The following is a 13528-nucleotide window of genomic DNA, read 5'->3' as shown; positions in this document are numbered from 1 at the left end:
GAGTTGAGGCCCAAGAGTTGAGGCCCAAGAGTTGAGGCCCAAGAGTTGAGGCCCAAGAGTTGAGGCCCAAGAGTTGAGGCCCAAGAGTTGAGGCCAGCATCCTGCCTGCTGGCAGCAGTGGGACGTGACACAGAGCCAAACCCCAGTGGAAGAACCAGGCGTTGGGACGGCAGACCTAACGCTCCAGCCTGCCCTCAGGGCCTCTCTAGCTGGGACTACACTGAGATCAGTCTATGGAAAATCCCCAAATTTTGGCACTAAGACGCTGTGAGTCTCCCCTGCAGGCAGGAAGCAAGGGAATTCCAGATGCAGATGTATGGCCAACAAGGTGAAGCTCCCCCGATGGTTCCAGAGGACCCCAGACTAGCAGCTGAGCAGCAAATATCGCTCCTGATCAACGTATTAAATTATTTTACTGCTCACACAAAAATAAATACACCACAGCCACCCTTTCCTAAAGGAAGAAAATACATCCATTACGATAGAAGCTCTGTTGTCTTATCACGGATGGAACACGACCAATCTGATGCGACAGGGGCCGCTTTTCTTTTCCTAATGCATGCAACCCATGTGTGTGCGTGCATGCATAAGAAACGCAGCTGCTGGGAGCCCGAGGGTTCCAGCAGGATTGCTGGAGATCCTGGAGATCACGGCTCCGCCTGCACCGGCTGCTCAGCACATCCACGCTGCGATGCTCTGATGGCGAGAAAGGAAAACCGAGCAGTGCAAAACTCCAAGTAGCCAGACAGAAAGCCAGGAGAGCTTCTGAGTCACCACGTCTGCAGACTGCAGGATCCCTCCTATGGCACACTCAGTGTGCAGGTGTTGAATTCACTGGATGAAGCGGTGAACTCTCTGCTTTGCTGTCCTTGCCCTGCACCTGCATGATGCCTCGCTGTCAGAGCCGCAGCGCTGCTCCGTGCCCGTCAGCTGCCACCAGCAACAGGAGCGGGGCAGCCAATCTACTGACCAGCTTTAATCAGACTGGAAAGAGAGGTGTGCTCGGTAATTAAGACAGCACTGCACTCCCCATAGTGCACATTGGATCGCTGGAGACACGGAGGGCCTGGATAATTCTGGTGGGGCTGAAGTAATAAGGCATTATGAGAACTGAGGATGCGAACATATTAGAAATGAAGCTTTATTACTCCCCTAGTGAATACAGCCAAGCATATTATCCCGTTATATTTTCAGCCTCAATAGCAGCCTGTAAGAAAGAGCTGGTCTGATGGCACACGGTGTGGCCCCCTCCTATAACCTGCTTTCAATTTGCCATTTCTCCCTTGCACGGAATGTTTCTTCATTCCACTGAACGAACAAACCGAGTCGTCAACACGGCATAAAGAAAGACAAACCAGGCTGCATTATTACTCCAGTCCAAACCAAGGCCTGTTTTATCACCTTCCCATCCTACATTTTCAGTGGTAACGTTCTGTCCGCGTGCGCTCGGTGACCACGCTGACCCCGAGCCCCTGAGAAGTCGGTGAGCACGAGCACCCCGGTCACAAGACGGCTGCCTTCTCTTCCCCTGCACCAGGCATTACCCTGCACCTGCTGCCTGAATCCCCTTCTACTGCTGTGGAGACTCAGAGCTGGATGTGATGCCTCACATTTCCCCAGTCACCTGCAATCCCTGCTGGGTCACCGAGTGCTTCCGCTCCTTTCCAGACCGTGCACCCAACAGAGCCCCCCCAGCGCTGCCCTCCCCTCCGGCTCCACGTGCTTTCAGGTGCCATTCCTCATTTTTCATCTTGATACCCGAAACTTTCCAGCTTTCCAGCAACAGCTCAGACAAAACCTTTGGACAGATGTTTAGCTAATAACCCACCGGTTGTCTTTTAGAATGGTTTTGGTCCAGCAGCTGAAAATTGACAAAAGCTGCGCTCCCTCCCTGCCACCCAATCAGGTTCCTACATTCCAGGTGGGTTTTTTGGCTTGAAATGATTTCAGCAGCGCTCAGCAGCCATAGCAAAGCCTTCCCTTCTAATTCCCATAAGCTCCTTCACAGCACAAGTACAACACTGGACAGTCCCAATCCCTTTTCACAGTCAAATGGTTTTAAGGTAGAACTGCACAAAAAAAAGGTAAAACTTAGCAGCTTTGTTTCTTCCAAGCAGGGCTACCAGCTCTGCAGTGCAGCACACATCCTTTGGAATAAATGGCAGAAACACGCCGCATTCCGAGCGCGTGCTTGTCCTGCACAACCACCTGGCCACTCTGCTTCTCCAGCCCTCGATGTCAGGAATATCTCCACCCCCAATTCACCTAAACCTCCACGGGACGGCCCCGGAGCAACCTGCCCCCGTGGCCGTGCTTCCAGCCGCTCCTCCCACCAACGTGGCCCTGCCATTCCCATCTGACAGCAGTGCAGCCACAGGGCAGGAGCCAGGACGGCCCGAGGAGGGCACGGAGCACACCTGAGTCACACCTCCTGCCACTGAGAGGTGCCTCAGGAGCATCCCGCCCCTGTTTCTCAGTTTGTGTTTTTATCCGATTAGACACGTCGCGACCCGGAGAAAATCGGAGTGAACGATTGCTGCCGAAGGAGCAGAGATCGCCTGGCATGAAAAAGTCTAAGGAAATAGAAACAAGCCGAGAGACATTCGGAAATGACACTTGGTGGCAGCTCTGCTTTTACCTTCCTGTTTTTTTTTTCTTTCCCTCCAGAGCCTTTGGAGCGCCCGCGGCCCCGCCAGGCCACAGTGCTCCCATCACCTCCACGGGAGCGGGCATGCCCTTGGCTTCACGTGCAATTCCGTGTGCTTTCATTTGCCCCGACACCGGGAAGAGAGACCTCCTCCTCTTCCTTCCGTCTGCTCCGGGTGGTGACGACCAACCCCGGGGCCGCGCTGCCGTCCTTACCTGGCTGGGGGGGGTGAGGGGGTGGCATCTGGTGGTGCATCATGGGGTACGGCGGGGGCTGCTGGTGGGGCAGCAGGCCTTGGTGTGCCGCTGCGCCCAGCGGGTTCAGCCCGGGCCCGGAGTGCTGGTGAGGCTGCTGAGCGTTCTGGCTGTGCTGCTGCTCCATTTGCTGGCGAGCACGGAGCTCAGCGTACTTCAGCTGCTCCATGTGGAAGTTCTGGCGTTCCGTCAGCAGCTGCTGCCTCTGCTGCTCTAACTACGGGGGAAAACACAAAGGGAAGGAAACAGTTAAAAGACTGCAAACTGAGAGCGTTTCGCTAGGGCAGCGGTGAATTCAGGCTGTGGGCACTGGGCATTTCCCAGCTGCACCCAATGAGTTCATCTCGTTTCGTCCTAGAACTCTTTCAGCGCCACAATTAAAACATTACTCGAGAATATATCGGACAGAGCACTCAGCCTCAATGCAATTCTAGCAGGAACTGGGCGCCTTCCTCTCATCCTCTGCAGGCTGGAACGAGGGGAAGAGGAAACTAAAGAGACTGTATAGAACCATAGAACAGGCTGGGTTGATAAGGAACATAATGATCATGTAGTTTCAACCCCCCTGCTGTGTGCAGGGTCGCCAACCACCAGACCAGGCTGCCCAGAGCCACGTCCAGCCTGGCCTTGAATGCCTCCAGGGATGGGGCATCCATAACCTCTCTGACTTTCTCTGTAGGGAAAGACCCCAGCAGAACCTGCAGGCAGTGGGCTGTGCTCCGTGCCCACAGGCAGCACCCTGCCCCAATCCTTCCTGCCAAGGACCTGGACACCACCACACCCACACACCAACGATGTGCACCACTGGAAAAAGTATTATTTAAAAAAAAAAAGTTAATGTAACACCATTCCATTAACATAAAAGGTTACCCTGTTAAATTACGAAGCCGTGTAGTTAGCAAGCAACGCAGAAATGGAACAATTAAGAATTAAGAAGGTAAGAAGTGAGTGCCATGCGACTCTTAATTAAGAATCACGATGCATTTGTGCGACTGTTAAGAATCCAGCCCTGTTTGTGCAACGAATGTACCAGGTTTGAAGGAGTGCACCCCACGACCGAGCCGAGCAGCGCGTTGCCGGGGAGCCGGGCACCTTGGGGATGCTCTGCAGGAATCCCAGCGCCCCGCACGCTTTGTGCTGGCCGTGTGACTGCTGACAGAACACGGATGAGAACGAAATTCCACTACAGAGCGTGCATTCAGCGCCACAACCAGATGGGGACGGAGCTGATGAATAATGCATCCTGCTGGTCGGGGGCTGCTTTTCAGCGGGCAGGGGCCACAATGGGATTCTTCACGCTGCCACGACTCCTTTGTCCTTGCCCAAGCGGATACGTTAGAGGGAGGAACTCGATAAAACGAGGAGACACGGACACCAATGGTGTAATGGTGCATGTATGGCAACAGATTCGGTAGGTGGCAGGAGGTTCAGAAAGAACTGCCTCAAGTGACCCGAGAGGAAGGCTGAGGCCAGAAGCACTGCTACCCCACGCTCCTGACGTTCATTTACACTGCTGCCTTGCTCTCTCCATGGCACCCTGTCCCGCTGTGGCTCGTGAGAAAAGGCAGCTGGACAGAGGAGAAAGGTCCCTCAACACAAGTTACGACGCAGAGCCCCATCAGCCAGTCCTGCATCAGGCTCCTGCACCCGCGGCCATGAGCTCAGCAGCAGGATTGCAGATTGCCAGTGCAAGGCTGGAGCAGAATCACAGAATCGTAGGGGCTGGAAGGGACCTCCAGAGGTCATTGAGTCCAGCCCTCCTGCAAAGCAGGCTCCCTAGAGCAGGTTGAAGAGCAGAACGAAGGTTAACTGCTTCCTGGCAGGCAGCTTCCAGCAGTCTGCTTCTCCGTGCTGTGGGATCAGCAGCAGCAAAGTGGGGCTGCTCAGCAGGGACGAGCACGCACCGCTCTGCTGCAACCCCCCCCCCCCCCAATTCCTTACACTGCCTCACGTTCAGGCACGCGGCCACGGCTCTCCTGACGCTCCTCAAGTTTGTGGCAGCCTATTTTGGCACTGCTGCAAAGTGATTCACCATTAGAGGGACTCTTACAAACACTTTATATAGACACACACACACACACACACACACACAGCAGCCTGTACTACAATTCCGCCCTCGGAAAATAACTCCTCCCTGGACAGAAACGGTAAAGGAAAGCGTTCGCGTGTGATTATACATTCTGGGTCAACAAGGCTCCTACCAACAGGATCCCCGCTGCACACAATCAGAGTTGGCAGCGCTGAAATTGCTTCAGCTTAAACACTGAGTAAATTTGTTGTGCCTATAACCTTCCACCGTGCAGTCTGCGGCACACATTCCTTCCAACGCTTATCTTTGCTAGAACAGAGCCAGCGCAGCACATAAGGGCATCTGCACAGCGTGCGACGGCACTGAGGAATTTTTGGCTTTAATTGCTCCACCAAATATCCAGAGTGACGGGTGAAAAGACCAAATCCAGCTGCCAGAAAGCCAATCTGCACGCACATTTTGAAAAAGGAAAATGTCACACGCCTCCAAGTGGAAAAAACCCTGTCACTAATGGAAGATATCCCCCAAAGACACGCAGGGAGAACCTACTCAGAATAGTTAGGTCCATTTCCTCCCCTGCCAATCAGAGCCGGGGCAGGCTCTGCACTGAGGTGGTGGAGGATGCTGAGCCATCCAGCAATTCCTGCTGACATTCTGCTGCAACAAAAGACCACGGCTTGTCAAACTCCATCAGCGCGATGAATGCCAAAGCGAGGATGTAAATTCCACTGAACTCACACGGCAGGGCAAACGTGACAAGTCCCAGAGTTACGAGTCAATATCTTCAACGCACCTCGAGTAATTGCCTATCGACAAAACGAGCAAGCCAAGCAAGAGAATAACGTGCACGTGGACTGCTCTTGGAGAACAGTGCAGTTTGGGGTCAGCTCTGTAACAGCTGGAGAGGAACTGCTCCAGCACAAGCCTGAGGAGCTACAACAGGAAGGAAGGGTGCTCAGTGCCCGGTGCGTGGTCAGCCCCCAGCAGGCAGGGCAGCATCTCCTCCTGTTGGACCCTGACTGCAGGGAGGTGCAGGTACCCAGTGAGCCATCCCCAGCAGTGTTTCTATCACAGATCCCAGCTCAGGCTGCACTGCAGTTGCTCCCCATGGCACGGCTGTTTCCAGCTGGCCTGACCTCACCACCCACCAGACTGAAGTCAAGCCAACAGCTTCTTTGCTTTGCTTGCCCAGCTCCTCCAGCTCACTGCCAGGTGGGTCGGTTTAGCTTTGTTCTAACTTGACACTCCTATGGTTGCTATGAGTGCTCACCTCTTCTCATCTCCTGACATCGCTGCTTCCCTTCCAGCTGCTGCTGCCCTCCCCAGCTCACACAAATCCCTGCCCACAGTGAGCAGCTGGCATTCCCGAGTGCGTGTCCTTCTGCGACTGCATCTCACCTGGAGGATTCTTCCAAGGATATCCTCCAAAAACATGAGCTGCACGCCTAAAACCAAACCTCCAAAGCAGGTCAGGAGAAGGAGGCCTAAAACCAAACCTCCAAAGCAGGTTAGGAGAAGGAGGCCTAAAACCAAACCTCCAAAGCAGGTTAGGAGAAGGAGGCAGACGGCTCTGGCTTCCCAGCCCTCCATGGAAACCAGGTTTCCATCACTGCACTCTCTTTACAAGGAGCAGCCGTGCTTATGTCAGTTACCAGCCAGGTCACAAGGCCTGCACAAAGCCCCCGTGGCAGGAGGAACAGTTAGGAAGCAAATCTGTGACATCCCCAGTCTGCTGCTCATGGCAAAGGGAAGATTCTGGAGAAAGGGGAGGGCTCAAACACTACGGCACAAGGGAACAACGAATTCCAGCTGAGGTAGAAAGAGCAGGGACACAGCAGGGAGGAAATGCAGCTGCTGTTAGCATACGTGACATCTTGGTAGTAGTGAGTCCCACTTTCAGATCAGTGTCCCCATTACTTACTGCCTCTTTCTCTCGGTCCATAATGGTTTCCAGCTCCTCGAAATGGCGAAGCTTTATCTCCAGCTTCTTCATCTGCGTTTCCACCAGAAGAGCAACCAGGGACTTGATTTTTCTTTCTTCCACTGCTGCTAGGTGCTGAGAATAAAACACAGAGCTTTGCTTTACATGCATTTCATGGTTACCAGGCTCAACTGCACCTAGCTGCAGCCATTCTGTTCCACGTCTGGACAGAAACCAGGACACCAGGTTATCAACTTTATGCTCAGAACCAGAAGCCCTTGGAAGATTACTGAGCTTTTAAATAGGTGTCAAGTTAGAATACAAATGGCACTGGAGATGCTCGCTAGTCAGTAGCAATTCAGTGTTCTGGATGTGCAACAGAGCATGCTCAGGGGGGATGCAAACAGGGGAGCAGAGGTTGGGTTATGATGAGCCAAACATCTCTCACCACCACTTGTCGAGGAGGCTCCCACCTGAAGTGACCCACACCAACAGTGGGGGGACTCCCACGTGCTTTTGCCCTTCAAATATCTGTTGCTCAGTTACAACAGAAGCTCTGTCTCCAGTTAGGTGCATCTCCATTACATCCAGCACCGCACCGTGAAGACACGCATCTCTTACTGCAGCAGGCTGGGGCAGAGCCTGCAGGCAAAACTCTGCCTATCTACGAAAAGAAACTCAAACAAGTCACCTCCCGCCCCTCTGAAAGGCTTGGACACACACAGATGGGTACCTGACATGGGGCACACAGAGCTCCATACATGGCACCAGACAGCCTGCATAATGGGCACATTTCCACGTGGGAGAGGCACACAGGCTCACGATGCCTCCCAACATACAGTCAAGTAAAGGATGTCTCAATGTACACAATGCAAAGAAAGAGTAACGGGGTCCGTCCAATTCCCAAATCTCCCCTTTCTAAACACTCATATGTGGAACAATGCTGATAGCCAAAGGCATTTTAACTCCGTGGGAAAAGGGAAGCGCTGCAACGGCGCAACAGTCAGCAGCTGGAGCGTGCCAGGCCAGGAGTAAAGCTTCACAGCAAAGCTAACCACCCATAGGAAAACATAATGGTAAGTACTGGGGGCTTTGCATCACTGGCAGCTTTGAGACCAGCATCTTCTAGAAAGGATGTGTTTGCTCCCAGCTACGTGGAAGCAGCAATCCAGACATCACACAGTCCGTGCCACGCAGGAGGTGATGCTATGGGCAGCAGGAGCTATGCAGCTCAGCCACACAACTGCACGGGGCTACCTGCGACCCGTGGGGCAGGAAGCATTTCCAGCAGGTGCTGCCTGCTGTACTGCATTTATGTGGCAAGGGGTTGGTGGCTGGGGGACTGCAGGGCCAGCATCTATGGCCACAAGGTAGAAAGATGGGAGAGCTCTGTGACTCACTGCCTGTGCTGGGCCTGTTTTGCCGCACGGTAACTGGCGGGGATCCCTCTGTCCTTATCCCAACCCAGGGGTGTTTTTTTCTCACTGTATTTCCTCCTCTCATCCTCCCAAGGAGGGGCTGTGAGGGGCAGGCTCTGCACACCCCACTGAAGCTGCAGGTGTCCCTGTTTGCAGCAGGGGAGTCCATCCTCTCCAACCCAAACAATTCTGTGGCACAGAGACTCTCCCCTAAATGCTCACATTCATGGCACATCACCCCCCAAACAGGACAACTTACCTTTAACCCTCGGTTCTCCCTAGGGGATAGCTGCAATATTCCTCCGATATCAGATCAAGAACAGCTCTGTAACAGCTCTTCACGAGGCCAGCTCTTGAGCTGAACACGAAGAACTGAACAGCTCTCAGACAAGACACAGCTCAGTGAGAGCCTTAATGTTGTCTGGGGTTTTAAATGCAGCTGGAAAGAGAAATCCCCGCTGCATCCGAATTCTACTCTGAAGCACGAGCACTCCAATTAAAATGTTATTATTTCCTGTAATGTAAAGCTAGAATTCTTTGGGAATATTAGTATTACCGTAATGAAAACTGCCATTAGCTAAGTCCCTTCTCCCTCCAGCACTCGTTAACACCTAAGGAGGGAAAGTGGGATATCGTTTTTATTTGGAGAACAAAGACTTCCATCAGACAGATTAAATTCCATGCTTTAAAACAAAGCACGGCTGGGAACGCCTGCAAGGCTGATGAGACAACAGCAACTTATCCCTGCCCAGGTGGAAGAGCGTGGGACTGGGAGCAGCGTGGGTTCAGATGCTGAAGGCAGGCACACAGGGCACTGCACTCACTGTAATAACAGAACTGCAGCTTGCCTGCAAAGGGGATTTCATGCAGCTCGTCCCAGCGCTGAGCAGTGCTAATTTGTGCTACTTCTGGTCACAGAACCCAGCTCTAAAGGTAATCAGCTAAGAATAGCCTCAAACCTCATGGGTTCATAGAGGGACTGCACTGTCACAGCACCACCTACCATCGTATTATCCTCCAAACAGAAGGTGCACCTGGGAAAAAGATGCCTGAAGTTAAAGATGAGACTGGCAACATCAGTACCACACACACACACATCACATCACGGCCACCACGATGCTCTGGAAATCCATCCACAATCAACGCCTTCCTGGTGGCTGCAGCTAGATGGAAGTGTATGGAATATGGCACTGAACCCAAGAGAAAGCTCAGCTAGAATCCGAATCTCCCAGAAACCACGTGAGAAGAAAAGAGATATTGAAAGTGATATTCGGAAAGAAGCAACGGCGTTCTGGGTCCTGCAAAAAGAAAATGACCAAGGGAGAACACGCAATTGGTAATTATGGGGTGGGTAGAAGAGCTGGCAGGCAGGACAGCGACCCCAAGCACAGCTCATTAAGGGCCTGCAGCCAGACAAAGAGGAGACAAAGACAGCCAAAAGCAGGCTGGGAGCTGACACGCAGCACCTCTCTGCACAGGCTTCATCGAGCTGCCTATAAAAACCATTGTCCCACTGGAACTGAGAGCATCACCTGGCTGATCCCAACAAGGGGCCCAAGTGGCACAGCAAAATGGCAGGTGAGCGACCGAGCAGAGCCAAGCCCTTACAAAAGATGCTGAATTTCAGCGCTCGCTCCCAGGGATGCCCACTGACTTCATGCAGGTACAAGCTGCCGCCTGAACGACGTTACACAGTTTCACTTCAGAGTCCAAGCAGCAGAAATCAAAGCCGGCACCTGCGGCCTTTCAAGGTATTAGAGATCGGAACACGAAATTCTACAGTTCTGGAACAGAAGACCGTTTGAAAAAGAGATCTAATGTGAACTGCAAACCAAGCAGTGGATATTTGTACAGAACAAACCTTTGCTTTGGTGGCAGCTGAGGCGAGAGCAGCAGCTGCAGCTGTAGCAACGTTTCCTTCCGAGATCTCGTGTTCCACTTTCTTCTTCCCAGCCTCGATTTCTTTGTCTTTGCTTGCATCAACGTTCTCCTTGTTCTCTTCTGCCTCCTTTTCTTCTGCAAGAGATTGGCCGCCAAGTTTGTTACGTGCATTCCCCCTTTGTTCACAGGAACTGCACTGCTCTGAGTCAGACAAACCCATTCATCCACACACAGCCACGTTCCTACGTTACCGCCGCCACTCACCCAAATGCTGAAGCGGGGACAGCATTAGTTTAAAAGGACCTGATCCAACAAACATTTTCAGCTTTCATCCTGTTAATTCTTCTTCTGCCACCCGTGTGCTTCCATCAGATCACTTCTAGCTGTATTTCCAGATCAACTCCATTACCACCTCTACTTTCTATACGAATTCCAACACGTCCTGTTCTTCCTGGTGCTAACACGCTGGCTGCGAGTCCCAGGTAAGAACAATATTTCCACCAGGTACAAGGGAACGTGTTAAAAATAAACAGCAAAAGGAGCATCCCATGGAGGAACAGCCCATCAAGATAAAGGCTCTGCAGCCCTTCATGGGGAAACTGCCCCCCCAAGTGAATTTATAAGTGTAGAAGTGAGCAGCCTCGTTTCTTTGCGTGATCAAATGGAGTGTAACACAGGCAGAAGAAAAGAATTTGTGACCTATACTCGCCCTCCTACTGTAATTTCTCCACCCAGTCACAACAAGCTGTGAAAGAAAGCTCAGCTGAGGTCTAAAATGAGTTCAAGAAAGAATTTAGTGCCTGAGCTTTGCAGCAAAATTAAACCAGAATATTTACTACTGAAGCATGAAGCAGCCTGATGTGCAGGAGGAAATATTTCTGCCACGGTTGAGTTTATAGTCCCTTCCAACCACTTTAGGGGAAGGCTATTAAAGCCAGCACAGCTTGAGGAACAGCTGGGGACCATTACCTGGCTTGGTGTCCGCAGTCGCTTCGCTCTCTTGTTCCTTTTCTGGATTCCTCTCATTTTCTCCTTCTTGTACTTTATCACCTTCCTCAATTTCACTCTCTGCTTTGCTTTCAACCTAAATGGGATGAAGGATTGTTTGGAGAACGAGTGCTATACAAGGCATTCACTGGTGACTTGGTTTATAGCTTTCAAATGAATTCGCCATCATAAAGGAAGATTAAATTTTAAAGGCTGACTTCTACTTAAGCCCATTTTGACACTCGTACAGCAACCTGAACAAACACAGTAACTGCCAGCATCAGCTGCAGCAGCCCAGCTTGAGTGCTCCACCGGATGGCTCGTGAAATCCTGCAGCACGATGCCAGGTGAGCACGTGTTCTGCCCTTGTGCTGTCCCCACGTGGATGTGCACACATCCTGTCCAGTGTTTGTTATGCTAACAACACATTCAGCATTCATCCACCCACACGTTATCTCCAAACTGCGTGGAACCGTAACCACAGCAGCGACCTGAGGGAACAAATGCCACAGCTGAATTACGCGTTTCTGTCCAGGAACTGAGAGAGCAATGCTTGCAAAAAGGAATTGCAGTCCTTAAGGTCTGGGTGCCTTAAGACAGCATTAACGAAATGAGCAGCAGCTTCCTGCTTAGGACTGGAAATATCATTTTCCCCTTGCAGATTTCCTGCAAAGAGTTTCATGGACCAGCTGCAGAGAGCTTCGTTTAGCCCAGCCTCATTTCCCACATCCAGGGCACGGAATGGCCCAAAGCTGCAGAGATGCACGCAGACCGAGCAAGCATCGCTCCCCCTGTCACCGCGCAGCTCCGACAGCAATTCATCATTATTCAGCTTGTCTGCCCAGCTCCACTCAAACATGGCTGCCAAGCACCACAAGGAACCCAAACAACCCACGGGTTCCCAGGAAGGCCCTCGTCCCTCTGATCCTGATAGAGCCAAAAGCGGCATTCAACTTTGGGAAAGGCAATGTGCCACGAGACAAACTTTTCCAGGGCAAGACTTCAAAGCGACGCTTGCCTTAGACCACTACAAGCCATGAACAAGAGCAAACCAATGTCCTCCTGCAGCTGACGTCTCCACAATTAGTTTGACACTGACTGCTTTACACTTCCCCCCCAGTCCCAGCCTCCTTTTCTCAGGACTAGGAAACAAGATGTTGGCAAAAGAAGCGTCGCTGCGACCGAAGAGCAAACCACTCGTTAGAGGTTGAGTGGAGAACTGGAAACTGCTGGGGAACACTGCTCTCAAAGGACTGACCAGCACACTACCACCACCTTCATGTCAGGCATTTCAGGACGTAGTAATTCAGGTTTGTGAGTGTCAGAAGTGCCTCTCCAGAGCCAGACACTGAGCTGAGCTGAGCTTACCTTCTCAGGCTGCTGCCCATCTGTCTCTGTTTCCATTTTTTCTTCTTCAGCTCCATCTGAGAACACAAATAAAGCATTTAGTCATCGTAACATTCATTCATTACGCTTAGTTCAGAATTAACTCAATTTCCCGTTCCGTGCTGACGATGGTTTATAAAGGAAAGCCACACAGCACCGAAATCCTGGAGGACACGAAGCCTCTTCCGTTAATCTTCGTTCAAAAACCAAGTTTGCTTGCACATTTAAATGTAACAGGTTTACTTTTCAGCCCAACGAGCAGGACAAAACGTGACATTATCTGCGCCCTGCTGAAACACCCAGCTCATCCACAGGGGGAGAAACACTCAGCTCTATCAATTTTAGCTACATAAAGAAGAGTTTAACGCACGGCTCCGCAGCGCTCGAGTCCCACAGTAATTCCCACTGGTAAGTCCCAGCATTATACAATGTTTTCCCCAATACAGCCAATTTGCTTCTGTAGATGGTTGTCAGTTACGTGATTAACCTCAATTACAGAGCTGCCAGACTTGTAATTCCTCCTCAGCACTGGATCCCCTGAGCTGCTTTTGATGCAAGGCCCATCCAGCAGCACTCTCCGGGGCTGCGGGTCAGCTGAAGATTTCAATTCGGTTCTGCAGACGCCGCAGCTCTGTGCTAAGGTTCTCCAAAGCAGCACCTCGTTACTGCCTACGCCAGCACAGTCTCAGACAATACAGTGGAATTTGCTGGCATTGCACATGCCACGCAGGCAGAATCAAAGAACTGTTCAGGTTGGAGAAGACCCTTGAGACCCCCACGCCCAACCCCACCGTGCCCACGTCCCCCAGTGCTGCGTCCCCACGGCTCTGGGACACCCCAGGGATGGAGACCCCCACTCCCTGGGCAGCCTGTGCCAAATGCCCTCTGGGGAAAGAATTGCTCCCAGTATCCAACCTGACTCTCGCCTGGTGAACCTGAAGCCATTACCTCTTGTCCTATTGCTGTTATCCAGGAAAAGAGGCCGTCCTCCACCTCACTACATCA

At 51.9% G+C, this 13528-nt stretch overlaps 2 protein-coding genes across 2 annotated transcripts in view; both read right to left on the bottom strand.

Moving 5' to 3' along the window:
* Nucleotides 1-13528, bottom strand: part of LOC110390697 (GTPase IMAP family member 8-like) — a 685191-nt gene that overhangs the window by 153420 nt on the left and 518243 nt on the right. The window lies entirely within an intron of this gene.
* SMARCC1 (SWI/SNF related, matrix associated, actin dependent regulator of chromatin subfamily c member 1) overlaps nt 1-13528 on the bottom strand; it is a gene marked incomplete at its 5' end in the record, with an annotated part of 72027 nt that overhangs the window by 7746 nt on the left and 50753 nt on the right. Inside the window, 5 exons of the mRNA XM_021382111.1 lie at nt 2863-3118; nt 6852-6986; nt 10131-10285; nt 11120-11234; nt 12506-12561. Of these exons, the coding sequence (XP_021237786.1) occupies nt 2863-3118; nt 6852-6986; nt 10131-10285; nt 11120-11234; nt 12506-12561 (717 nt within the window). The remainder of the gene's footprint in view (nt 1-2862; nt 3119-6851; nt 6987-10130; nt 10286-11119; nt 11235-12505; nt 12562-13528) is intronic.

This window comes from Numida meleagris, unplaced genomic scaffold (genome assembly GCF_002078875.1).
Source record: "Numida meleagris isolate 19003 breed g44 Domestic line unplaced genomic scaffold, NumMel1.0 unplaced_Scaffold180, whole genome shotgun sequence".
Classification (NCBI taxonomy): Eukaryota; Metazoa; Chordata; class Aves; order Galliformes; family Numididae; genus Numida; species Numida meleagris.
Note: the sequence above shows the minus strand (reverse complement) of the source record. Positions and strands in the feature narration are given on the sequence as shown.